Source organism: Antedon bifida, chromosome 2 (assembly GCF_963402885.1).
Source record: "Antedon bifida chromosome 2, ecAntBifi1.1, whole genome shotgun sequence".
Taxonomy (NCBI): domain Eukaryota; kingdom Metazoa; phylum Echinodermata; class Crinoidea; order Comatulida; family Antedonidae; genus Antedon; species Antedon bifida.
Window position 1 is genome coordinate 16,730,254 of NC_136227.1, and position 18,380 is coordinate 16,748,633.

At 30.8% G+C, this 18,380-nt stretch overlaps 1 protein-coding gene across 1 annotated transcript in view; it reads right to left on the minus strand.

The window, feature by feature from the left end:
* LOC144835067 (uncharacterized) overlaps positions 1–17,261 on the minus strand; it is a 224,585-nt gene extending 207,324 nt beyond the window's left edge. Inside the window, exon 1 of the mRNA XM_078690085.1 lies at positions 17,167–17,261. Coding sequence (XP_078546211.1) covers positions 17,167–17,247 — 81 coding nt within the window. The 5' untranslated portion in view covers positions 17,248–17,261. The remainder of the gene's footprint in view (positions 1–17,166) is intronic.
* Between the last annotated feature and the right edge of the window lie 1,119 nt (positions 17,262–18,380).

Consider the following 18,380-nt stretch of genomic DNA (forward strand, 5'->3'; position numbering starts at 1 on the left):
AATGTCATAAACCACATTTGTTATAATATATTATATTACATAATAATAAAGACATGTGTATAATCTATACACTAAGAAATAAATTTGAACAAACAATACGGATAATAAAAAAAATCTTATTTCGTTTCCCAAGGTTAGACTCGATCTCGGTACCTTGAATGCCATAGACACGAACACAGACCACCAAGCCATATACAACTGACTAAAAGTTGTAGAAAAATTCCTCCGTGTATTTACTATGCAGTAACCACTTTGGTGCAGATAAATTATTACATACCGCAATGAATTATAATTTTTTACTATGATGACATCTCTAAAAATGTTTAAAAATGATGCACTGTCAAACTATATACTTTTAACTTTAATATATGAACTTTTGAAGGAAGAAAGTTAATGTTAAGTTTGTTATTTTGGCCTAAGAAAATGTCATAATTTGTTTGATTGTCGAAATTAATTTTTTTAAATTTAATATGCAATTAATTATGACTTAATCAACTTTTGTTCCCTTAATTTAATAATAAATCATACATAAGATACATACCGTATTTTCCGGAGTATAGGTCGAGACTTTGTGGGAAAATTTTATTTGCAAAATCGGGGGGGGGGGGGGGGTCGACTTATACTCCGACCATGCGATTTTTGAAAAAAATCAGGCCTAAAAAATATGTTCAAAAGCTGTCAGCTGTCAAGCAAGGCCTAGCAAGGTCAGTGCCTATCATCAATCACTCACAGAAGTTTTCAATTTAATACCTACATTGTACAACTCCAACAAGTACTCTGGTCAATAAAATATTAATATATCACAAAGACTCATTTTGATGTTAATATTACGCTTTTAAGATAATTAAGAAACCGTTAATCCCACAGCTTTCTTCCGTCAGCACACTGCTGTCATTTTGTGTTGTGATAAACAAGTTGGGCGCGGAGTGGGATAGGGCGAGCGTACAGCTGCGATGCGGTCATATGACAGCACATATTTTGCATGATGTTGCACCTCTGCTGCATCTGAACTCTTAAAAAAAAGAGTGCAAATACAAATAAAGGAAGCACCTCTACTGTACATTAATTAAACAGTATTATTGTTTGTTATATTTATTACAGTTATTTTGTTCAATGTAAAATTAGTAATTGGGTAGAAATATAGCCCTTGTTGATAATCATCGCTTGGTTAATGCTGGCTGACACAGGTCGCTTGACACAGCATTGGAGGCCACGAGGTAGAAGAATGCGCAATATCACCGCATCACACAGCAGCAGAGTAAAGCTAAAGGGGATTTCCTGTGCGTAGACTCGACCCTCCGATGTGATTTTTTCCTTCTGTTGTTTTTTTAATGATACTGCACGCGTCGTTACAGTATTTTTTATGTTCTGTTTTGTTAAATTGTTGATAAATGCTGATAAAATAAAGTCGTAAATAAATGAAATGTACAATAATTTGAAAGTCGAACATTTTATTATATTGGCTGACAATGTTGCACATTGAAGAATAAAAAAAATCATTGTGTAGGCCTATAAATCATAATTTAGGTACTGGAGACTCATTAAAAACTGATAATTAATTATAATACAAAACCCGCCCGACATACAAAATCTGCCTGACATAATCATAAATACAAAAGATTAAAAAAGATGTAAATATAATTATAAATGATAATCCTTCAAAAACCCTTCAAAGTCCTTGTCATCGTCTGAATCGCCAAATAACGCATACCAGTCTGCTTCAGTTACCCCATCGTCGTATGGATCAACAATATCGTCATCGTCAGAAATGTCGGCTTCAATTTCATTATCGTCATCGTCCCAAAGTATGTCATCTTCCGTCCCGTCCAATGCATTACTTATACTAAATTTTTTTAAAGAGTTGATTATAATGTCTGGCTTTAAATCATTCCAGGCATCCACTACCCAAGAACACACAGTCGGCAATGATGCTGCACGCATGTTACCGGCGGCTGTGTATGACTTTTCCCCATTCACCATCCAGTCGTTCCACATCCTCCTCATGGCATCTTTAAATGGTTTGTTAAGTGAAACGTCTAGTGGCTGTAAAATTGACGCAAGTCCACCAGGTATTACAGCAATATCTGTGTCTTCGTCTTCTTTGAGTTTCATTTTAATACTGTCCATCAAGTGGGTCTTAAACATATCCCACACCAATAAAGATTGGTCTCCAATAGCGCGATTTGGCCTCCGTCCCCACACCAAACGTATCCACTTTTTGCAGCCTTCCTCGTCCATCCATCCCTTTTCCTGAACATGAACAATTATTCCTCGGGGAAAAACTAGTTTGGGCATTGTTTTACGCTTGAAAATCACCATTGGCTTTAGTTTTGTGCCATCAGCCATACAGCACAATACCACGGTAAAATGTTGTTTTTCGTGGCCAGTTGTCTTCACCAACACAGTCTTTTCCCCTTTCTCGTTGACTGTGGTATTTCCGACCAAATCAAAAAACATCGGTGTCTCGTCCATGTTTCCAATCTGGGATAATGCATAATCATGGCGTTTTCGTTGCTTGATTATAAATGACTGGAAGGAGGTTATTTTCTCATCTAGTTCTGCGGGCAATTTTTCCGCGATTTTCGTTTTTTGTCGGATGACCAAATTTTGTCTTTTCATGAACCGGGTACTATTGTTGCCTTAAAGTTTTCACTGACGCTCCGATTTCTGCCTGCCCAGCTCAGTGCCTGCAAACGGACCATTGTCCTGGTCACGATGTGTCCACTCACTCGCTTGTCCGTCACCCATTGATATAATTCATCCTCCAATTGAGGCCACTTGCAGCTCAATCCCCTCAAAGCACATTTCTTTTTCGGCATCTTTCTTAGCGTGTCTTCTGCTTTTCTCCAGTCTCTCACCAACTTTTCCGATACATCAAACTGACTTGCCGCTGCACAGTTGTTAGAAAGTCTTGGCTGCCTCCACTACTTTCAACTTGAAAGTGGCTTCATATCGGTTCCTCTTAACCATAATGATCAAGTAAATTATTATTATGGTATTTCAAAAGTGTATACAATAATGATAATAGATTTTAACGAAGTAAGAGCACGAATTTAAGTGATGACTAAACCCCAACTATTCAGTACAATTGATATATTACACTGAAGATAGGCCTAGGCATAAATCAATTTTATCGTATTATTTTTAGTGCAATTTAATTCGGTGCAAACTGCAGAGCGCGCAGCAGTCACGCTCTAATGATTACGCACAAACAGACTTGTGTACGTGTATGGTTGCTTTTTTGCAGGAAGAGTTGTACGCTTCCATTATATCATGGGGTAATTTATTGTGTATAATGGATAGTTATGACAGTGCTGTATAAAATAAAAATTCAAAACAGATGTACAGAACTACAAACACTTTTTTTTATTAAATTAAGTGTTATTACTAATAACTATCCGTAATGTGTGTACTCCCCAGTCAAAAATGGAATACGCCAGCGTATGCGCGTACAACTGATCACGCTACAAGACCGTGCGGATGTGTGCCTACGCTATTGAATTTTACAATAACACTTGATTGTTTTTGCAATGAAATTCACGTTTTGTTTAAGTATTTAAAACAAATAAGATAATTAAGAATAAATAGTTTTCGTTTGTGTTTTATATGCTTCTTATTCACTCGTGAAAACATCGTAACACCAGGGAGTTATTTAACTCCCTGCACAAACGAACTACGATGTCGGAATGTCCATGCAACATGCTTGTTATTGCGCGATATTTTCATCTATACACATGCGCAGTTTGTTTGTTTGTTCGTAATTAATTCTCCTTAGTCGGGCGCGTGTACATTTACAGATAACGCGATTTACAACTACTCGCCTGTACAATATTAATAAGCCTCCTAACGGAAAACTCGTTTTAATTTATTCGAGTGACGCGAAAAACATCGCTGATGGCAAGTACCGCTACATCGCTGTCATTTATTATAGGCTGGCGAAGACGGCGGCGAAGTCGTTGTGTCTAATAATAGATTGTCTAAATATTATTGATTACATTTTAATAATATAAACAAACAACCACATTTCATACATTTCTAGCCCTCTTTGAACTTTAAAGTAAGTTGTGTTATTAGCCGATTTTGGGGGTCGACTTATATTCAGGTCATACCAAAATCAACGATATTCTAGGCCAAAGTTGGGGGTCGACTTATACTTGGGGTCGACCTCTCCGGAAAATATGGTACACTTCAAGAAAATGAAATAAAAAGTAGGTGTTCCCCAGCATTCTGATGATATATATTAATTTTAAAATTTAGCATATTTTCACTATTTTGTTAACTTATACGTGCGTAGCCTGTCACTTTTGACGTGCTTGTATAACGCAATTTCAAGTTAAAAAGTGAATCAAATATGATGATATTATTAAAGAAAGGTTGTAAAACAAAAATCAGGCAAAAATAGTGCGCAATGAAGTTTAACGCGCAGTGCGCGTGCAAAATTCTGCGCACTCATGGCAATTTTTTAAATGCTTAAAATTGCCTAAAACATACTCTAATTTCATCGAAAATAAATTTTGACAATTTTAACCTTTTTAAGCGCGCGTACGCATACGTTATATGCGCTACGCACGTAATTATATTGCCATATAATGAAATTTATGAGTACCAAATTTTGTTTAAAAGTGATTCATGCTTGTGAATTTATGATTACAAGCGTGATTTCATTAAATCGCGCGTAGACCGCGTAATTTATGATTGCGCACCGTGAAAACATAACCACATCGATTCCTGGCCATAAGGAATATACTCTGAAAAATTGACTTAGCTAGATGAAACTGATATCAAGATAATTGACGGACAAAATAGTGCTAAGGAAAGAATAAATAAATAAATAAAGATTGTGACAGAATCAAGATTTTATATGTATGACAATGCATATAACTTAATAAAATATGTATTCCAGCACAACAGATGAGAAGTGAGAGAGGATTCTTGTAAAGTACTTTACCCACATCTAGGATGTTAAAAAGGTACACTAAAGACTACCTTTTAGGTACTTGTTCATTATGTTCAAATATAAATATTATGCTTGCAAATTATTCTCTGCATTTCTTTAAATTTAAAACAATCTAGCTATCCATTTTTTCATTTGAAGCAGGTAAATATAATATGAATTAGTAAACATGGATGCCTTTATATTTAACACAGAACGGGTAGTGGGATATTATACTACAAGCAATGGGGTACAGTAGGATGATAGAGCAAAGACCAAAGCTTTCAAGGCACATTCCGTAGAACGATAATGCTCTTATGAGCAAATGTAATTTAAACAGGTTTTATCTACAGTAATTATATGCGGCAATTTGTTGAAATGTGCCACAATTATATTTGGCAAAACTGTCATTAAAAAATAGAAACTAATGTATTGTATTTGTTGTATATCATCATCCATCATCATCTTTACTACTCTTTACAACATTTACATCTGATCCTGCCTCAATCAGGCACATACATGTGCTGCTATGTACAACAATTTGTATATTCTTTTTTTTTTTTTTTCAATTTTCTTGTTCATTGGATCTATATGTTCATGAAAACATCTATTTGCATAAGATTTATATTGTATTTGTTTTGTCAAAAGTTAATATTAGACAAAATTTCAACTTTTATTAAAGTTCTATGACCTTCTGACCTCTAGTGTTGTCAATAATTGTTGGATTTGCAAAATTACACTTACCACCTACCCCAAAATTTTGTGTTGCATATTTTCTGTAGGCGGTGTTATATAATCCTAAAATGACTATTAAGCTGTACAATTGTCATTGCTATCATGGATTTCTAAAAAGTAGACATACTAAGCTTTCCAAAATGTATGGTAGCATTTGCCACCAATTTGATACCAAACAATGTCTTTTTTTTTTCAATTGTCAAATTCATCTATCAAAAATGATATCTTTGCGATGCTACAAGGGTATTTCATCTATAATATCCAAACAGAATTCCAGTCTTGGCATTGATTCTAAATTTAATACCTTTCAAATTGGTAGCACTACGCACAATTTAACGATTTAAAAGACAAAATCAATAACCAATTTTAAATAACTCAAAAATAGGTTTTTTATAAGACAAAAATAGGAAAATATTAACCAACAATGACTATTATGAGTAGCAAGCCAATCTATATTATACAACTTAAAATTTGTTACTCCGAATCTTCCTCAATCAGAAGACTGATACTAGCGCCTTTTGAGCTGGGGCACCGTTTGATTCCTCATTATCTATTAAGCTATGTTCGAAGAGCAAATGTGTACAAAAATGTGTTTTTGACCAACTTCTTTGCAAGCTGCCGAATGCTGCATTCGATAATTCTTGGCCATTTTCTTGCATCACAATTCAGGTCATCGCTAGCAGCACATTCACCATTTAAAACTTTAAATCTCAAACGGGCGTTAAGTATGGTATTTTTGTTCATGTTTCTCTCATGCATGCCGCTCTGACAAATAAAAGCTTGAGCACCATTTTACCATTACCATACAAATGCATGTAATAACACTAGTAAGTAATTTTACCTATGATTTGCTTGTCATTGGTTAATTTAGGACATTTTCAAAACTTTGCTGTACAAAGCACAACCACCAAAAATATGAAATTGTTCATAATATTATCATATTAATAATATGGACTCATGTTTTGATACATTTGCTCTAATTTTAGGTTATAAAACACATTTTGTCAAAAAATTGTCATTAAATCTTAATATATTATTTATTCATTTTATAGAGTACTGTATGCATATGTTTTGCTCGTGTACACTCTAGTATAAATTAACTTAAAATAAGAGTTTTTTTATAATTTAATAATTTTGAAATTGGCCTGTTTTATGCTATTCTGTTTTGTTTTATATTTTAAAAAATAACAAAAAATTATTTAAAGTTGGCTTGAGATACTGTACTGTCAGCATAAATATATTCTTTAGCTAAACATACAAGGCCTACTGTAATTTGTAAAATAAGATTTTGGATCTGATGAAATGTAAAAATAAATCTAGTGATTATCCTTCTGTAATGTATCATAAAATGGCTTCAATTCTACTGTTTATGACAAGGCTTCATCATTTAATGAACTTTTTCACTCTTTAACGTTCGTGATTCACAAGCAAGGGTCGCTTGAATGTCCGCATCTGCCGGAATACAACTTAGATAGTCTTTAATTATAATATCTATCCATTAATTGTTTTAAATTTACTTGAAAGCATCAATGTTTAAAAAAGTTATAGGATACGATGAAATAAGTTTGTACTCTTAAAAACGCGTAACACAGGACCCTTAGATTGGTATCCGAGCGTCTTAATAACCAAGCTACAACTTCATTCTTAATTGTCTCAATGTTGAGAAATGCCAATTCATGTCTATTGCTCTCTAACCCTTTAGCACCTAAAGCGATGAAACCGCCCTGCGTATTACTACCTAAACCTCTCGCAACTCCCTGGATTTTAAACACGATGTAGCTCTCGTTCTGCGAAGCCTAGCAACAAACAAAAAACAGTGACGTAAAGCTTGGAAAATCCCCTTTTAGATATGACATTATCTTTTGTCAAAGATAGTGTAGTAGGAAGATGTTACACTTCGCTCAAAAATTAGAGAACCGCTCGATAGGGCGCCTCTCGTGATGAGTAGGGATAGACGAATCTGAAACATGAGGAGCGCAATGGCAAAGCCCAACGAAAATGGTGTTTTCGGCAATAAATTGTTTAAATAAGCCACAAAAAACATCAAACTTCTTTTTTGTCTTTATTATACAAAGTTAAAAATTAATATGATGTTTTCATACTGTTTTTGGATCTTTTTAATTGTTAATACATTTATTTTGAGTGAGTTTTGGCATGACATGACTGTAAACACTGAGCTAGGATCAGGAGGAGGCTTACGCGCGCGCCTGTAGACGCATTCATGAATGGATGCTGGTCATCTCGTACCCAAACCCATAAAAACTCTTACCCATCTTGGTAAACCCAGTGAGCTGTAAGCCGAAGGCTAGAGGGCGTACTCCAGACTGAAAAGTGATTCCAACAGGAGGAGGAATTAACAAGATGGCGGCCGTAAATGTGTAAAAACATTATTTAATATAAAAAATAATAATCTAATATAATACATAAGACCACATAAATTACAACACATATTCTTGCCAAAGCACAGTGAAGTTTTTATAAAATTAAATATATTGTTAGTAGCAATGGAATGAATAATTTCTTGGTAATCTAGCATTTTTTGTATAACGAGGATCATATAGAATGCGTTTGCGTTTATATGCTTAACATAACACGCTGCATTGCCTATCGTTCTCACGCAGATAGGCTCAACACAGGCGTGGCAGTGCATACAGTGTAGGGCATATCTGATTGGTCGATTGCAGCCGCCCTCTTGTTGGTTCCCTCTCCATGGAGAATCACTTTTGAACTGCGATAACATTAAAAGATTGCCATCCAGCCTTCGGCTATTACAAATCAAGTCAAGTCTGAAGTCATAATGCAAATTTTACAGTATACAGTATTGTTGTTGGCAAACAATATATGATTTATGAATAAATGATATCAATTCTTCTGCAATTTCAATATTTTTTATAAAGCAATTTCTATAAAACTTCAGGGGTAGAATCTGTAAATTCATTTCTATAGAAATTCAATAAAACTAAAACCTTTTATATATAGATTCTATAGAAAATTTTTTGTAAGGGTAGTATAATAAAAGGGGGTAAAGTAGGCCTCCTCACGGTTAATTTTTCCTTACCAATAATGAACTCATCAGCTTATAATTAATATTATCATCAATGTTAGGCATTACATAAATCATGGCATATAAAATTACAATGAATGCACGAAAGTTCGGAGTGTTACAAGTTATTATTAAATTATTAAAATTAACAATAATTGGGTTTTTTTTCAGTAAAAAAACATACTCATAGTCCTAAATTCCTATAATGTTAGTCCTACTGGTACCGTATTCATTGTATATGTTTTCCCTAATAGACAGATCGACTATTTGTATAATATTATTGATTACAATAAATATTGATTGATTGATTGATTACACATGCCATACTACCTATTCTCTTTTATTACCCATTTAGAAATAAACCATACATAATCAATTATTATATAGGCATACACATTGTAGGCCTATTATTACCACTAATAGGCCCCTAATATATTTATTCACTCTGATGAAGAAGTGTTTCTAAAGCTAGGTATTAAATTATCTATCTCTGTCCAATGATAAACAATTAAATGTAAATAATTGTTAAAAAGTTCAGTTGATTTGCAAATAAAAACATTAAAATAAAAGAAATAAAATATGGTAGATATTCCAGGTACCTAAACAATTCCAGGTAATTGAAACACAAATTTGTATTCCAAAACATAAAAATATGATTCATTTGCACCTTCTATAAAGATAACAGTACATTTTATATGTTAATTCGTTTTAAATCTCAATTTTACAGTCATATTATTCTTCTGTTATATAGCCTATTTCCTATACAATAACCTTCCGTACCCTTGAAATAGGCGCCCATAGTGTCTCGCGTTTATTTGCATTGATCGAATAGGAAGTGTAACATCTTTCTTCCTACTACACTATCTTTGCTTTTGTGCCTTCTATTTGACTAAGTGACGTAATTTCCGTTCAAAGTTCAGAGGTTGGATCTATTGTTTTCGTTTGGAAAAAAGCACTGGCCGGAACCTCTCGATTTCTTAGAGAAAAAAGACGGGTTTTTAGTCAAAATAACGATTTAGATTTATCTGCCAATAGTGATATCGATATTTCACAAATAAGTAGTATATTATGCTATTGAAATTAGTAAATTTTAGGTTTTGTGAAATAATTAGAATTTAAATGATATGTCCCGTCCGTAACAAAAATGTCCCGTCCTTAACAATATATTTTTGTAATATGATATTTTCATCAAAATATAAAATTTTCAAAAAATGTGTCACAATATAATGAGATATAGTCCTCAGGAGGAAAAAATAAAATATCAAGATTTTTGCATAATTACTTTTAAAATAAATGTAAAAAAGCCACCTAAAACTTCTCGGACGGGACATTTATGAATTTGAAATGCATGTATGAAATTTTTTTTCTTTTATCTTTTGTGGTTAACCACCACCTTTATTCATTCAATGTTACATAAACAACAATTAATGAATCTCATATATATTTACATTATTTTCTGCATATTTTTTGTTATGTTATCTATTATAAAATATATTGCATATTTAATAAAAAGTTGTTTACTTATGAAAAGTTTGTTAAATTATTTATCATAATTTGTGTGTCTTTCAGTTTATATATATTTGTATATATATATAATATCAATACATTCACACGTATAGAAATACATACTGTATATAAAATATATATATACATACACACATATATACCCATACAATACATACACACACACACATGCATGCATAAAATTAACATTAAAACCAGGAACGATAAAAAAAATATACACAAATATAATACATTAGACCTATATACACTGGCATAAAAAACCTATAAAAACTGTCAAGTAATAAAATGGAAATGTATACACAAATTAAAAGTATAATATACGTATACATACAGACAATATACTTTATTTCCATTAAAGCTTACTGAAAAAATTCTGACAGTTTTTCTTTGACGTTAGCCCATTTTTTCCTAGCATTGATAATGTTACATGTGTATTCATTCTTAATTAAATTAAAAAGTTCTATTCTGTATAGGTTCCATATTGTTTTTTGTACATTTTCGTTTTTCAACGTTATTTTATATGTTATACATGATTTATATATTGAAAAATAAAAAACAGAAATTAATTCATTGATGAGTTTTTTCCATTTGTATTTCCAGTAACTATATTAGTCCAACTTGAAAAGTTGTGTTGTGTTTCGTTAACAGAAAAACACTTAACAATTAGTCGGGTCAAAATATGAAAATATAGGGCCTAACCCCAAAAAAATTGCAAGAAAATGTTTTTTGATGTATTACAATAAAATATGGTCTCAAAAAACATATATCAAAAGTTTACTCAAATCGGACTACCGCAAAGGTTCAAAATTTGACATTAAAAAAGATGGCCGCAATTTTTTTAAAATCTGTAACCGCTTGTAGATTATTCTAAATATATATGTTTATATTTACACTTTTTGAACATTGTTCAAACATGACCGGAAATTCCAGTTTGTGACCTTTGACATCTACGTAACTGCAAATCACAGAGTCTTGATATTGGTGTCAAAATGTTCAGAACATACATATTTATATTTACCCTTTTTAAACATTTTGTTGAAACATGACCGGTGACCCATATATGGCATAAAAAAATGTTCATATCTACGTAACTAAAAATCATAGAGCCTAAATAATCGAAAACACAAGGTTTTCCCTTTGACACGATGTGTGTCTAAGTGCGTAAAAGCTGATTATAGGCTCTTTTGAACCTTTGCGGTAGTCCGATTTGGGTAAACTTTTGATATATATTTTTTGAGACCATATTTTATTGTAATTCATCAAAAAACATTTTCTTGCAATTTTTTTAGGGTAATGAAACAGTTTGACTTGACTAAATCATTGAATCGACTTTCTCCAGGCTGGCTGAATTGGATGTATAAAGCATATGTTTTTCGTTTTCTACTTCTATTTTACATTTTTGGCATTTATCACTATCAGCTAATTTCCATAGTTTCAATTTTTTTCTACATGCTATAATTCTGTGTAACAATTTAAAGTTGAATTGGGCAACTTTTACAATATGTTTTGGTGTTTAAAACTTTATTACACCATATTGTGTGCCAATTTAAATCGACTCCAAATTCTTGTTCCCATTTCACTTGTGATCTTGGGATAGAGACTTTACTATAATAATAAGATATCTATAAAACGTAGATGATTTATTTTGTTTATAGAATGTAAGCATGTCTAAGGTTTTATCTATTTCATTTTCAACATTTGGTATTTTAACAATTGTTTTCCATTGATGCGGTATGGCATTGATAACAGCAAAGTATTCAATTAACCCGTTTTTTTTTATTACATAACATTGGAATCAACCTTTGATATGTTATAGTTCATTATCAACAATTATATCATTGATTGTTTTGATACCAGAATTTAACCAGGAGCAGAAGTACATTGATTTGCCATCCAATGTTACATACTTGTTTTCCCATAATTGTTGAGATTTAATTTCGTTTACAGTGTGTGGTTCTGTACTTAACATGTTATTTAGAATCACAACAGCTTTTAATAATTGTTGATAGAACACTGGCATATTTTTTAAAATTGTATGATTTTCAGTATTAATTTTAGTAATCTTAAGTGTACATTCTATTGGGTACATATAATGTCTCGGGATAAATTTCCATTTCCCAGGATCTGGGCTTAGCAAACGTATGCATGTATGAAATTAATAAACAACAAAATTTTAATTAATCACTTGATTATGTATTATTGAGACATAAAGTAAATATATTTTCAAATTTCCCGTCCGTAACGTCAAATTTTAATATTTAATATTCAATAACTTAAAAAATAAATATCAGAACAATAAAAAAAATGTTATTTAATAAACTTCAACATTTCTACATTGAGAAATGGCCAAGAGTTACATCAAAATCAGTAAATGAAATTTTTCAACCTACGGACCAAATACTGTGGAATGCCCATAATAGTAGTGAATGTTTGTGGTTGTTAAAACTATAGATGGAATATGCTGTTACTAGATCCATGTTATTGGTTGTAACCCTTCACAGTTGTAGAGAATGTCATTGGTAATTGATAAGAAACAGAAAACCTTTTAATATGTACAAATATAGTGTAGTGAGTGTGTCATGTTGTTTAAAAGTGTACAAATAAAAAAACGAGTCTGGGAAAATCTGTACTTGTGATTTGTTAGGAGCGTGGAGGAGATAACTCCTTGTAAATTCTGGAGTGCATGTTATTAGTCATTTTATATGTCAACGACAGAGTATTCCAAAGTGCATGTTATTAGTGAGTATATGCATAGATAGAATATTGGTCAAAATCAATATAAGGCCAAAGAAAATAAATAAAGCAAAACTATTTTGGGAAAAAAAATAGCAAACAAAAGATTTGAAAAATCTAAAATAGCGAAGATAGAATATTCATGAGTGCATGTATTGTTATTGGTCATCCAGCGTTTAGTAGACATTCTTTTTTCACTATTTAGTTTTAGTTATCTGTAATATGCCTTGAAATGTTTTGATAAGGTGCAATATAAATGGTTTATGTATGTATATAATATGCACCAAAAAAAAAAATTAATAATTGACAATAAAGAAGCAAATGAAACAAAACTGTTAGAAGGACGTTAGATCTATTTGACATTTGAAAATAATTTACATGAGACAACAATTTATCAGATTTACTTTAATGTGTGTGTGTGTGTGTTTATCTAATGAATTAATTGTCATCATGACATTGTTATTAAGTAGAGGAATCATTATGAAACAAATAAATACATTTTAATCAGAGAAATTATGTACTGTGATCTGATCAATAGAACAGTTGTAGTAAGTGACACAAAGATACTCCACAGTAGTTAAATACAATGATTGCCTCTATGATCTTATGCATAGCTGTGATTCTATGATCATATAGCATTAGCTGTGATTGAATATGCAAACAAAATGAAATTAAGACTCAACAATTTGTAACTATTGATGGTTCGGTCCTCCTAATCCTATTATTAAAAAAGGCATACATATCATACATCACATACCTTCTACTATATATAAGTAAAAACATTACTTTATTGGAGATAATATCGATGAAAATGTACAGAATAATGGAATGCTATGATACTAATGAAAGTTGTCTCAAAATAAAACTTTATAAATCGTACTGAACATTTATTTAAATTAAAAATGTCCTCATTGTTTGTATATAATCCTGTTTTACTGTTTCACTATTGTTGTAATATTCTGTAATTATCACACTTTTAAATATTTGTCACACAAATTATTAGTTACAAAGTGACAAGTTATTTCAAAGTGATACAAACTTTTTATAAAGTGCATTGTTTATTACAAAGTGTGACAGTATACATCTTCTTGATATAATACTTCATAATTGTTTTCATCATCATTGTGTTCATTATACTATACATGCTATACCTTTTCATCTATGTTGTCAGTGAATATGACTAAAAAATCACCATCTTCGGTAAGGCTTTAAAGAGATGATACTTTAGACATTAAATCTGTTTCTTGTGTTGGATATTTTATGTGGGCATTTTAATTCATAGGGCCTGTTTCTGCTGCAACTGCTCAAAATACGGTATAAAAATACGGTATAAAATACGGTATTTTTTATACAGTATTTTTTAGTACCCCGTTTCTGCTAACAATACTTCTTGGGTGGTCGTGTTAAATTTCATCCTTTTTACCCAAATTGCCATTCAAATATTTGGTCGATAATTAAATATTGGAATAAAGGAAGTTTTACTCACTTTCAACAGGCTAGCCCTAGTGATAGAGATGTTGTGAGAGCACAGAAAACATCGTAATGGGGGGAAACTAAATTCGTTCCTCCCCAAGTTATTGTCTTTTGCAATGTTGTACTGCTTTCGCAGGCTCTTAGCTTTGAGTTTACGTACTTTGGAGACAAGTCTATTCCGTACTCCTGCTTTATTTTTTTAGAAATGTCTTTATAAATGTGGTTGTCCCTTTTATTACCTTTTAGTTGGCCGGACATTCAGCTTCCCCTCCCCCTCCTTCTCCACACCCTCCTTCCCCACACCCTCCTTCCCCACACAGATTTATATAGTAAATACTGTGACGTCTTTCGCTCCACATTTTCGCCGAATATATCTATACAGCTAACAGCAACAGAAAATAAAAAGACGATGTTGACCTCATGTCGTAGGTCAAACAAAATACGGTATTTTTTATTGGCAGCAGAAAAGGGTACAAAAAAATACTGTATAAATTTGTAAATACCGTATTTTATCCACAAATTTTGTGGGGAAAATACGGTATACCAAATACGGTATTTTTTTTATGAGCGCAGTTTCTGCTGCCAACAAAATACGGTATAAATACGGTATTCAAAAAATACCGTACAAAATACGGTATTTTCTTGGCAGCAGAAACGGCCATAGAAACAATTCTGCTTTGCTATGTATCAAATTTGTTATCTATTGCTTGATAATAAATTGAATGCTTGAATTGTATGTAATTAGCATTGGTTATTGACAGAGTTGTACAATTGGAATCTTGTAGACAATCAATTGATTGTGCTAAGTGCTGCTTATTATCTAGCCTACTATGCATATGTAGATATACTATAGATATGTAATTATTTGTTTAATAATTCATGGGATTAAAAATAAATGAATTAATGAAAACTATATAAGAAATTGTTTTCCTTTCATTTATAGACCAAACAATTTAGTATAATTCAAATTAATATTGAAGAGCGAGGTTCACAGTCGTAAATTTAGATCTAGAGAGCAATGCATTATGTAGAAATTTAAATGTGGCTGACGCAAGAATTGTTGGCTACACTTGTGTGTACCTTTATCAGTGTATTGTTAAACTAATTTAATTGCCTTGTCATTTGCAATTTCTTGATTATAACCACAATAATGTTAGTGTTAAGCTTCAATCGATTAAAGCAATTTTTTCTCATAAACTGTTTAACACAAAAAAAAATTACATCAGAAGAAAGCCAAAAATCTGGGAGGGCAGGGGACGCTAAACAAGCAAGCATTAGCAATTTACAATCAGTTTTAAATAATACAAAATTAGCTAGAATACTGTAGATTTTGAAAATCCAAATAATAGCTAGATACTGTACTATATTATTTTAATTAGCACATAAAAAAGTATGTTGTAGATTGTTGAAAGCCCTAAAATAGCTAAATTTAACCCAAATAGCAAAGATATATGAGTAGCAAATCAATAGAATTTAATAGGCTTGAATTGGTTCCTAAACCAAAAGATTTCAAGTTATAACAATGGTTCCAACTAAAATTTAACACAAGGCTGTAGGAGCAACTCAAATAATTTTAACTATGTTATGCTGCCATTGGTTAAATTTTAACAACTTAGGATCTTCAAAATTATACAGAAATACCACCAAAAATATGAAATTTTGTATAATATATGTGTGTGTATATGTAATATATATTTTGTCATAATATTATTATGGTGTTATGGGCTTATGTATTTGCTTTAATTTAGGTAAGAAGAGCCCTTCTATCAAAAGTAATCCTCACAACCTTTCATTTCAGCATAGATTATTATCATAAATGATAGAAATATCCTCAAATTATAAAGAGCAAAGTAATCAAGGTGAAGGTTGATGATAGACATGATTCATATTCACAACTTATTTTTTTTTTAATGTACATTTTTTTTTTTAAACTTATATCAACAAATGTTATTCGTGTTTTCTAACCTGCCTAATACTAAAATACAGTTAAATATTCAAAAGAAGTTTATGCTATGAAAAGTGTTATGAGTATTCTATTGAATGTTATCAATTTATAAAAACATACTGACTATAATACCATTTAACTTTACTTTGATGATTGAGGTGTATGCTATCAGCATTTTTTATTTTACAGTACAGTAGTTAAATTATAATAATCAATAGCAAAAATATTTAAAAACTGTGCTGTAAAATTCATTTCACACTTTATTTCTAAAAGCAGCGTTCGGCAATGAATTATGGAAAATAAATGTGTATATTATTTAATACACATATTAATGTTATGGTATAACAGTGTGTAAACAAAGTATACAAAAAATTTGATTGCAAATTTAAACAGAATAGTATGAGAATTTGTAAAAAAGAAGAAAAAAAGTTATTATGCATGTGTTTATAACTTATTCATCATTTCTATATTGAACTATATATGCACACCAGTATTGTGTTATTCTATTCATTTTAAGAATGTACAAGATATATTTAAAATATGTTTGTTACGAGAATTGGTATTATTATAATATAACTACAATAGTATAATAACATGGATACTACAGTAGTGTATTTTCAACTAAATTAATCTTCCCATAGAGATATTATATAATATCTATGATTTTCCTAAAGTCTTATAGTACTGGTAGTCGTCTAAATTCTAAAAACAATAGTTTAAATTTATTGATTTGTTTCACTGAAGGTTAAATTAATGTTATAAACTGTGTGTATGACTTACATTATCCTGCATATTTACATCAGCTCCACCCTCTAAGACCAGTTGGCAGATGGTTGTATTACCTGCATCAGCAGCATACATTAATGCTGAAGCGCCATACTATTAAAAATATTAAATAATAAACAAAGTTACAAAACATGTACATCATATTCCTTAATATCTAACACACAAAAAATGACTAATATTAATAATCTTATAAATATCCTTAATTTAATAAAAGTTAATATTTTTTCAATGTTGAAAATAATTTTTCTAATAACAACAATCAATTTTAAATGATTATTTCTATAAAGCATTGTAAAATATATTGTTTTGTGTAAACTATTCTTATGATCAAGGTATACTTGAATTCTAAACTATAAAACAGATTATACTATACTATATCATCTACAGTATAATCAATTTTATTTTGAAATAGTTGGATTGAATGCAAACTATTGTGTAAAGAAAGGCTATCTACATGTTTTAAACAATTTTATTTATAAGGTTTTTTTTACAGTGCAATTATAATATAAAACTGGACAATTTATTTTAAATTTCAAATTGTGTTGTAGCTGTTAATAACAGGTTTTCACTATTCAATTGTCACCACTCCAACTTGTAATAGCCGTACTTGTTGATAATCATTTAGGCCTACTGTTTATTAGTGTGTGTTTTGTGTGTAGGCATTTCTATTTTATACACAATTGTTGACAGTGTAAATCATAACCTCACATTTTATTCACAATTATTTAGTATATATTTTCTATCATATTATTTTGTCGTGTATAAAATATATCTAATAACAATTTTAAATCAATAAAATTAATCAATTAAAACTTAATGTCTTTTATAAAAAACATTGTATAATACTAATTTTTAGCATTGCTTTGATATACATTTAGGATCTATGAAATAATAACAGACAGTATGTTATCATAATCATTGAAAGAATAACAATTATTATTGCTATTATACTATGTTATACCGACTGTAGTCAAGTACTAAGGAAAAATTAGATAAATTAGGCCTGAACATAACATACTAATTATGTGCCAGTTAAATGAACAAAAATTGTTTAAGCTTTTATTGTGATTATTTGCCATCATTTATAATAAGTTTAATTTGTTGATTCAGTTTACTATTTATTAGTGTATATAGTGATAGTATGTCTTAATTATATTATCACAATTATTATGAATTGTAATGTATACCATCTACCAGTCATAACCCTA